This window comes from Melanotaenia boesemani, chromosome 5 (genome assembly GCF_017639745.1).
Source record: "Melanotaenia boesemani isolate fMelBoe1 chromosome 5, fMelBoe1.pri, whole genome shotgun sequence".
Taxonomy (NCBI): Eukaryota; Metazoa; Chordata; class Actinopteri; order Atheriniformes; family Melanotaeniidae; genus Melanotaenia; species Melanotaenia boesemani.
Window position 1 is genome coordinate 34,914,167 of NC_055686.1, and position 10,983 is coordinate 34,925,149.

At 36.9% G+C, this 10,983-nt stretch overlaps 1 protein-coding gene across 1 annotated transcript; it reads left to right on the forward strand.

The window, feature by feature from the left end:
* The first annotated feature begins 369 nt into the window (after window positions 1-369).
* Window positions 370-10,344, forward strand: LOC121639334 (VPS10 domain-containing receptor SorCS2-like). The gene is made up of 8 exons (XM_041984495.1): window positions 370-487; window positions 1,028-1,140; window positions 4,027-4,149; window positions 4,275-4,374; window positions 4,470-4,511; window positions 4,878-4,980; window positions 6,944-7,092; window positions 9,695-10,344. Exons 1-8 carry the CDS (start codon window positions 370-372, stop codon window positions 9,757-9,759), a joined length of 813 nt encoding a protein of 270 aa, XP_041840429.1. The 3' UTR covers window positions 9,760-10,344.
* The last annotated feature ends 639 nt before the right edge of the window (window positions 10,345-10,983 follow it).

Here is a 10,983-nt window from a genome sequence, read left to right on the forward strand (position 1 = left end):
CATGACTTCAGGATGTTGTTTCTGACATGGTTGTCTAAATATTGAGAAACTGTTGGCATCAGTTCAAGGTTAAATAACTAGTTGAAACTGAAATATATTAATCACTGCTATGCTTTTCCATTGAGAAGCTCCTAAATTTCTGTTCAATAAAATCCAGGCAGTAACCTTTTTTTGGGGGGGGGGGGGGGTTGGCTAAGCAGTGTCTTGAAAGTTTTTTACTGTGGATCTTAGAGAAATGGCTTATTTCATATACATAAAGCTTTTATATATACAACTGTTACAGCTTTAAAGAGCACACTGACATTTCATTATTTGTGTTAATCTTGACTGTTTGTATTTAACAGTATTTGGTTTTTCTTGCAGCCGACAATGACCCTGCAGAACAGCCTTTTAACTCGATTCCCAGAGACCGGAGAGATTTCTGTCACCGTCCAGGTTTCCAACGGCCGATCCATGGTTCAGGACACACGGACCGTCAGAGTCTACAGTAAGACATACTGAAAGAAGCTTCAGAATTTTCCTTCAATCTCAGTCAGATTTTAAACTTTTCACAAGTAAAAATCAAGTTTAAGCCTGCCTACTGGACAGAAAGAATGCAAAAAGGAAATACCTTAAATATGTGTAAAGAGATATATTTTGGGCCCAAATCTTTGGGCATGAAGTTGTTCACAAAATAAACAGATAAACAGATTTATGTCATACAAAGGCTTTTTTGGTTTGTGTCTCCTATTCTCCTCAGTAGACGAGTCAGTTCCTGAATTATGTTTCCTGTTAGAAAACTACTGCCATCTGTTTATGTCCAAACACGTGCTGGTTTACTTTCCCAACATATGTTCCCACCAAGATGGCTGCCAGCAGTGCACATCTGTCCATTCAGAACAAGCAGCATGCGTCAACATCTGCGGTTCTTGTGTTGCTAATACAAATTTAGAATAAATACCTTAAAGACATCTGTAACCAATTTATTTCTTCTACTGTGATTTGTATTTTGCGTCCTAACTGAAGTGATTGTTAACTTGTCCTCTAGATGACTTCCAGGTCATCCCTTTAAGCTTCAGCAGAAACCTGGACCACTTCAATCCAAACATCCCAGAGTGGAGAGATGACATCGGCCAGGTGGTCAACAAAATTCTGACTAAGGTAGGTCTGACCAGCTGAATTCAGTGTTTATTTGTAAAATATTTCATGTTTAGTAATAGTCTTCTCATGTCCAATCACAATTCAGTTAAAAATTATTTGAGTCATTTTAATGTTATACCTATTTATATTAAATATTTTTCAGTAAAGACACTAGTTAACCACATTTAATTTTCAGTGAGCTAAAACTCAAGCCACACATGCCTGCTATCAGAAAGATTAGATTTTTTTTTTTTTAAGTAATGAAATCCAAGAGAATTGTGTCATGGGATTTTCTAGCGCTTTAGCTAACAGCATGGCAAAAAAAAGGGGGAAAATTATTTGAAATATGCATTTTCTGTATCTAACAGCTTTTGGGCATGTGTAAATGATATGATCATCATCAATAAGAGTAATAGAATAGAATAGAATGAAGTTTAGATGGTGGAGGATTTGAAAATATCTGAAAATTTTTCAGCATTTCCCGCCTCCTCTTCAAGCGCCTTCTTTGTTTTTTAATAAGTTCTCTTTATGCTTTTCCTTTCCTCTTACTTAGTCGGTTACCAGCATCGCCTTCTTCTGTATGTCTGTTCTTCCAGTCTGTTATTTATATGAATAATATTCTCAGCCCTCATTTAACTTTCCAAAATTCTTCTAACAAAAAACTAAATCTTTGTATCGCACTCCAGTTTATTTCTGTGAGTGGCAGTTTTCTGTAGAGAAAAGAGCCGTGATGAACTCTGTATGCAATAATTACTTCTAATTAATCAGTATCATATGAAGACAAATACAGTCATTTATTGTTTCTATTTCCTGTAAGTGGATATGTAGTTTAGGATTGTATCATTTTCAAATTCAAATTTATATTTTACAATATTTACTTATAAACTTAATGTTGCTTTTAGCATGAACATGCAACATGAGGGGCAGTTTTTGTACTGCAGGACATTTGATCATCAATTTGTGCCACAACTGACAATTAACTGATGTTCTAGTAAATATATTTCTATTTGGGTTTTCCAAAATTTTTTTGTTTGATGTCACACTGAAGCCTCTGAGTGACACCAGGTGGGAAGCAAAGCTAGACTGTCAAAGCTGTACGTTTGCAGTTGGGGGGGGATTCTAGACGCACTAGAAAAGCTTGAGGAAGAGGCAGGTGACAGCAAAATTGTCACAGAGGTGAAGTCACTGTCTGACGAGTTTGTCAGAATGGAGTTCCTTTTGTGCCTCTTGGTTTGGTATGACTTATTGTCAGAGATCAGCTTTGCAAGCAAGGCACTACAAGCAGCAGCTGTCTCAATGGAAACAGCCATTAGATTGATCGATTCTCTTAAAGAGTTTTTCCTTAAGTATAGAGAGGAGGGCTTTCAGAAGTCACTTGAAATTGCATGTAGATTAGCCAATGAAATCAATGCTCATCCAGAATTTAAACAAAGATCTGTCAGAAAGCAAAAGAGGTCTCGAGATGATAATTCCAGTGCTAGCTAGCAGGACCCTGAGGCGCACTTTGGGTACATGGTTTTTAATGTCAATTAATTGTTGATATGGTCATACAGCAGTTGTCTGATAGATTTTGCGATCTTCAGCTTGTGTCTGAGAAATTTAAATTCATGACTAAAATGGAGCACATGACAAAAGCTGAGCTGGAGGACTCTGTTACCAGATATGCTCTGGCTGCCTGTGATGTTTCCAGGGATATCATTCAAGAAATATACCTAGCAAGCCTTCTACTGAAAGGTTATAAATCTCTTGAGATGTTACATTACCTTATACTGGAAAATCTTGATTTGGTGTTCCCCGACTTGACAGCAGCCTTTAGAGTATTCCTGACCATGCCTCTGACTGTCACATATGCAGAGAGATCCTTTAGTAAACTGAAACTTATCAAAACATACCTTTGTTCTTGTGTGAGCAATGATCACTCGATCAGCAGTGATCTCTATCGAAAACAGTGTAGCACGGTCTATTTCATTTGACGTCATTCTTGACAAATGGGTGAGTGTAGAGGCATGACGTGTAACTATTTAGTGGTAACATTGACTTTGTCATCAGCAGTCCCAGTTTTTAGTATGTATGCGATTATGTTGATTAATAAATGATGAACTGTAAACTGTTTCAAAATTTTGTGAATCTTTTTTTTTTTTGTTTGTTTGTTTGTTTGTTTTTGTTTTGTTTTGGGGTGAGCGAGTGTGTGCATACCCCACACAGAATTGGTAGTTGCACCCCTGGCTTCAGTAAGTTCACTATTAGCATCTGAATTAAACAAATAGATTGTGACCTGATAACAGTGTTGGGCCGAAACAACCAGCATTCTTTCAGTTTATCATGGTGGGGACACAAAATTTAAATTATATTTTATTTGCTGCTTCTAATCTCAAAATAAAAAGCACCCGATAGAAACAGCATGCTACTAGCATGGCTAAAAGAAGGAAAATATGACTCATCATTTTAGTACTGTCATTTAGCAGACAAAGACTGCTTACAAGAGAGAAACACCTTATATTATATTTCCTTATCAAGCAAAGTGAAAATCCAAGTGAAAAATTTAAATAGTTTAGTTTTCATGTGCGTTGTCCATTTGAGTCTTCAAGCTCCTTTTTGCTCACACATTTTAGCTGTTAAACTTTCCCCAGTGTTCACCCATCTCAATATTGCTGTTTAATTTCACTGGTAAATGTGCTAGACAAAAAAAACATTACACACTGGGCTTATCCAGGTTTTGTTTTATTTTATTAAGTTGCTAATAAGAATATAAGAAACTGAAAAGAGACTGAAAAGACTTATCACTGAGAATCCTCATGGTTGGGTGATTATTCTGGGTTTGGGATTACTGTATTAGTGACCTGGTTTGCACTACACATTAATTGTAAATGCAAAAACATTAAACTTATTCTAACCCCACAACCTCAGATCACAGGCATACCTCTGGAGTCTCTGGTAACTGTGGTGAAACCAGGCCTTCCCACCCCTGCAGACCTATATGTCCTCCCACTGGACAGCAAACCAGACAAGAGGAGTGTCTTTGTAGATAAGGTAAAAACAGATCCACAAATCTGTACACAGCAATGAGAATGTTAAGGCTGAATCACAGTTTTTCCACAGTTTTCTATCAAATATATAGAAAAATACAAAAATGTATATTTCTTTCTCATTCTTAGCATATTCCAGCCATCGTGCAGGCTTTCAATGACAAAAACGTCAGCTTCATGGTCCGAGGCGGTCAGCGAGTGTTGGTGATGCTAGCTGACCCAAATGCAGGTATGCTGAAATGCTCCAGTATGGTCAGCTTTTTAAAACTGTCATTAAATATTTAAATGGTAACTGCATGCTATTGATTTATTTCCAATGAATAGGTCTAATTGCTAATGACTCATCACCTTCAACAACAGAAAATGGTGCGTTCACCAACATTATACATACAGCTTTCCATTTGAAAGCATTAAACTTCATCACTTTACTGTCAAATTTAATCCCTGCGTCCTTCCTTTTCCTGGTTTCCCAACAAATCAAAATCTTCTCCTGTCCATGCCACACTCTACTTTTTTTACCTGATTACTCTTCACTGTGTTCAGAATGGTGTTGCTTCTCTGTGGAGAGATGATTCTAGAAAAACTTTAGTTTCAATTGTTTTTGGCATCTTTAGTTCTTATTTTTGTAACTTCTATCCTTATATTTCTGCTTTTAAATGTTATCTCTTTTTCTGACAATAAGATGCACTCTTCACTGATACACTGATATTGTGTTTTCTGCTATCACTGCAGGCTACCATGGAGCAGCTGGAGGTCCGGGTGTTTGGGCTCTCGCTGTCATTTTCCTAATCAGCATAATTGCCACCGGCTCCTTCATCCTTTACAAGTTCAAAAGGTGAGCTATAACTTGTTAAAGAAATACTGTATGTATGTCAGCCCACATAAATTACACTGGCATCCATCACTGGCATGATGATGCCATTCTTTTATGTTTTACTAGGGTATGATTCAGTTCTTAGACTCTACATAAACAATTTTGTATCCTATTACTAAAATATGACGATACAGCAGGCTTCTTATTGTTAATGAAAAACCTAAAGCACTAGACCATCTTTACAATCACAATTACGTCATAGTTTCCCTTCGATGATTAATAAAGTGTAAATGAAATCATTTTAAACTGGAGGCTTATGTAGTAGTTTTATTTCATTTGTACCCTTCATATTCTAAAAAATATCTTCACAGCCAAAATTAGCATGATCAACATTAGCATGCTAACATTTGCACGCTGGCAATGCTTGCATATTGACTTTTATAAGTTAAATTAGTTCTACAGTGTGCAAAACATAATAGGTAAGAGTAGGCAATGTAGTCAACAGCCCACTCATTTAGCATTATCAGAAATGTTAGTTGCTTGTATTATTTTCTACTAATTTTACTGTGAACCTCAGCTAAAATTAATCTTCAGCTGCATTATCAGTTGTAAGGCAGCACTGGACTTTTGCTAACAGTAGCATGCTAATATGTACACAGTTGCAAGTTTTGCATGCTTACTTCCATGATTTTAAATAGTTATGCAGTGTGTTAAAACCTTAGAAACAAGAGTTGGTAATGTGGATAGCAATATACCTTTATCAGTGAAACATGCAAATTATTTTTTTACACTTTCAACTGTGAAGCTTGCCAGCTGAAGTTAGTGATGTTAACAACTTTAAGGCTGCACTCAAGGAGCTTTTGCTAATATTAGTTTGCTATTATGCACACAATTATAATGTTTAAATGCTAACTGTTATGAAACAGGATTAAATGTGTTTGATATCAAGGTTTGGTGTGTTAGCATGCTAGCGTGCTTTGATTAGCACTGAAAATAATGTTTTGTTTCAGTACTGGATACATTAAAGTTGGACTTGAAAGTATTCCTCAAAGTATCAAATTTATCCTGTGGGGAACATAAATGCATTTGAGATTATTTTAGTTTTTTCATATGGTTCCAGTTCACATCCAAGGTACACTGAACTGGACTATTGTACCTGTACTGAATTGTACTTTCAGATTATTTAAAATCAAGTTTAATTGAACTGAATCAAACTAATAAAAAATCAAATTAGTCCAATGTGTGTGTCCACATAATGCCAGTTCATAAAAAGTTGTCTGGCTAAGGAAACCAATAGATCATCTTGAGTTCCCCATCCTGAGTGTGCATCAGGTGATGGTCAAGGGGAAACTGCTCTTTCAGAACGAGCTACTCAGTAATTATTAATGTATATATATATACATAAAATAAAAATCCATGTATGCCCTTTGTAAAGCATGAAGAGTTTGTTTTTTCTTTTCTTCTTACAAATTTTGAATACAGATTTGTGGATTCTGAATATGTGTACTAAATTTATTGACATCAATCTGATATTTAATTGAGGTTCAAAGACAAAACAACTATCCTTTTATTCAATCTCTTTAGACAACATTTTGTTGACATGTTATTTTTTCTTTTGAATTTTGATTAGTCATGAATCAAAATTTACCAGCATTCCAACTTGCTAGTTAACTCAATATTACCTCTTAATCAAAAGATTAACTAATTGTTATTGTGTATTGTGTGTTATGCCCTAACCCTTTTAGTTTGCATGAAAATCCTGTGTTTATTGCCTGTGTATGATACTGTGTTTAACTGCATGCTTTCTTTTATTTACACCAGCATCTCACCAACAGCACCCCCTGAGTCCCAAACACAAATACTCACTGAAAAGTCACTTGAATTAAAACATGCAGTTCCAAACCACAGCCCCATCTCATGAAAACAACAAATCCCACAGTCCTTGGCTTAGGACTGAGGATGCCTATCCCCCACTGTTTTTCAGAAAGCTTCCTGGAAGCCGCAACGTCTACGCCCAGATGCACAATGAGAAGGAGCAGGAGATGACCAGCCCCGTAAATCACAGCGAAGACACGCAGCACATCATCCAAGGCGAGGAGTTCATCGACGACGACCTGGACTCGCAGACTCTAGGTAACGCAGGAGGTAGCCCCGCCTTCCGATCCCTTATAAGGACTACCACTAACCACTGCTACTAAAACCCAAGCCACTAACACCAGCAGCTAACACACACCAAGGTACTGGAGGACCTTACTCTTTTCTTTTTTATTATATCACTGGTAAAGATGTCTGAGCTCCAGCTCCAGCTGGTCACAGGGTGTTTTATGGTCATCACCACAGTTAAACCTGTTCAAATACGTCAAAACATGAAACATCAACAATCAGTGTGCCTTAATAGCTGATAAAGAGCTTCACAGCTGGCACTAAGTTTAAAATACATGCATTATTAAATGACAGTGACAAAAGATATGATACAGTTATGATGCTAATGATGGCCATGAAACGCTCAGGGATGTAGTGGAGGGGTAAAAGAGACTGCTATCACTTCTTTTTGGTTATGGATTTATATATTCTCAGTAAGGGGTCTAACAATGCATTGATCAACACTTATGCATAGTTCCAGTAATCATGTTTGCATATCGTTGCTGTCGGGCACAAACCTCCTATGTCCAAAATTCGTGATTTATTTATTTTTTTTTCCCCCCCTTCATAAATCAGTACTATTGGTCACCCTTTTTAACTGTCTGTAGTTTTACAAAAATATAACCAAAGATATATAATGTAAAACACAATACCAAGTTTGATGACATTATGTCCATTATTACAAAAAACATTTTTACAGTTTTATTCATTTCTTTAAAAACAACAGTTTTGGACATAGAAGGTTTGTGCCCGACAGCAACGATGTGCATCGCATAAAGAATCAATCATGTGGACATGCAGAATTGTCTGATTTCTGGAAGAAGCAGTAGAAGAAACAGTGATGTAAACAAACACTGTAACTGTCTTCCACTAACGTAAGATTTTTCTTTCTTTTTTAAAACGAACAATGCAACACAAGCTGTAACTTACACTGTAGGATTACTTTAGACTGAAGTACAGCTGACATAAGAGGCACACGCAGTAAAGATAATTTCTACTTACACTTTTGGAATGTGTTTTTATGTACATCCATCGGAACAACAATCAGCTAAACCTATCCGTCTCGATTGGAATGAAATTTTGATCCGAGTAAGTGTGATCAGATCAGAATTTTCTGATTGGTATGTTTACATGAAGCATTTTTATTGTGATCAGATTTTTAATCTGAATACTTGGATGCACAGAGAAATGCTCACAAGACAAACAATAAAAGAGACAGTTTCTCACAAATTTTTTACAATCTCTTTTTTAAAAAGAAAAAAAATCCACTGAACATTCTGTTACATCACATAAGACAAGTGTGTGAGGGGGCTCACATCTCCCTGACAAATAAAATGGTGATTTTTAAGATATTCATCAGTGTGAATGACTACCTGTCAGCCATGTCATCCCTATCTATGGACACAAGTTCTGGCTCATCCCATACCAGAAGTGCTCAAAACTACTCAACACACCGAGTATCCAGAACCACTTAAACGACTTAGTAGGTGTTTTTATTCTGAGCAACTCATCTATAAACAGACCAAAGCTTTGTGATGATGTCATGGCAACACTCACAAGAGTAGGTGTGAAATGGGGTGTGATAGGTAAGATAAACAAGTATACAAGCAGCATTTTTACTTTATCTCATTATTTCACATTTGTCTTGTGAGCATTTGTAATGGAACATGTAAACATGACTTAGTAAATAAATAAATAGTATTAAATAAATAGTTGAATCCTAATTTAAATAATCAAATCAAACATCAGTACAGTAAACATTTGTGAGACATGTTAGAAAGAACAGGTGGAATTGTGTACACTTGCTATGGTCTAACAACCCAATTTTCTATTCTAATTAGATGAAAATTAAATTATCCAAACGTGGAATCTTCTCATCGCAACAGCTGGTTCCTAAATTCAGTCAAATCTAAATTATATCATGACAGAATTTGTGATTTCAACTATCATAAAAATGTTGTCCTTTGAATCAATATAATATTATATTGTGACCAAACTTATGACTTGTACCCCTATTCTGAATACAACCACACACACTTCTGTCATAATCGCAGAACTAAGAATGGTTTGAAGTCAAAGTTTATGTCTGATTGGGTTTGATTCAAGAATGGAGGAGCTCTTTAACCTGCCACTACATCTCAGTGTGACCAACAGTTTTAGTAAACTTGCTCTTTTTTTCATTTAATTTTGCATGAAAATTAAGCTAAGGTGCTTTGTGCATGTTTTAATACAATTCTTTCTTGAAACTTTAATCAGAAGAGCAAATCCAAACTCACCTGACTTTATTTTTCATTTTATGCATTTTACCATCATAAACCTGCCAGAAGATGTTTGTTCCACCCACTGCGTTGGTTTTAGTTGTTTGGATTTGCTCATTAGATCATTTTACTGACCTTTTGTAAACATTATACATCAGTTATTAATTGGCTATCCATTCATGAGTCTGCAAAGTCAGAGTTTTGATTTGATTTGAGTCATTTTGATGAGAAAACTTCACAGGACAGCTTTAGCATGAGCGAACATCGGCATGTCAGGATTATCTTCAGCTCATTTCTCATTTGCTTGTCTGTTTCTAATCTTCACCTGTCTGAAGGCAACCACTCAGGTGTGGTCCTGAGCATCAACTCCAGAGAACTACACAGTTACCTGACCAGCTGATGGCTGCCATGGCAACGCTGATGAGCTAGCCCAGCCTAGCCGAGCCAGCTAATGAGCACAGGGACTCTGCCTTCTTCCTCCTCTTATTTTTTTTTTTCTGTCCCCACCCTCTCCTCTCCCTTGGACACTTCACCTCCACTCCATGGCCTCCTCAACCCCTCAACTTTGTGTGATTTGTACTTAACATCACGGCAAGGTCCTTACTCTCTCTCTCTCTCTCTCTCTCTCTCTCTCTCTTCCCACCACACCACCAACACTGATGTTAATTGGGGTCTTGATGGCTTATCTGTGTCTGTAAGAAAAATAACATTATGTGCACAAACATTCTGCCACTTAACACTCCTAGAATCAGCCAGGGAGAGTTGAACCGTCCAAACCAGCAGCTACTCAAGCTAGCTGCAGCCAAAGACGTGTTTCTGAGCACTAGATGTGGACTGCACTAAGGTAGAGAAGTAAACTAAAGACAAGTGAGTTTTTATTTTTTGTTTTATTGTTTTTTTTTCCTTTTCTTCCCTAAATGATCACTTAACCTCTCTCTCTTTAAAGGCAATAATAATCTTAATGGAATGTACAATATAAGAAAAACCCTCGTGAATATTGTTAGCTTTTGCTAACAGGATATATTTTGGATGCTGTGTGTAGATGAAAGACACTCCGGACCAGGAATATAACGTTTAGCTTCCTTTTACTGGAGATGACAACACTTTACAATCTGCGGGACAATCACAGACTGTTGAACGCTCTAGCACCAGTGCAGACGAACGTTTTACGTCCACACCAGGGCCAGCGAGCGATCACACACAAACAATTCCCCCCGGAACACTAAACAACTCCTACAAAGTTCCGCTTACAGGTAAAGCTGTACTACTAAAACACAAACGGTCTTTCTGTACTATGAAATATAACTGACAACCCAAATACTAAGCAATATAAGAACATAAACATTGTTTGTACTAATTCTACACTACCCCCCCTTTTAAACCACACCGAGTCTCTTCGGCGTCATACCAAATGAAGGGTCAAAGTTTACCCACAATAACCTAACAGGAACTACCTGAACTTAACTGCCTACAACTTGACATTACTATTTAGTTGTCCTAATTATTTTAAAGAGTCATTCAGTCCAACCATCCTGATATCGAGCTGGGGTTCGTATCTTCCGTCCTCGAAGAGTTTTTCGCACCGTTGATCGTCGCATCTCCTCATCAGATGAAGTATGTGGTT

Coding starts and splice junctions, on each gene's coding strand:
- LOC121639334 (XM_041984495.1), top strand. CDS start 370: ATGACCCTGCAGAACAGCCTTTTAACTCGATTCCCAGAGACCGGAGAG. Junction 4,375..4,469: donor GCTAGCTGACCCAAATGCAG/GTATGCTGAAAT, acceptor TCCAATGAATAG/GTCTAATTGCTAATGACTCA. Junction 4,512..4,877: donor ACCTTCAACAACAGAAAATG/GTGCGTTCACCA, acceptor CTATCACTGCAG/GCTACCATGGAGCAGCTGGA.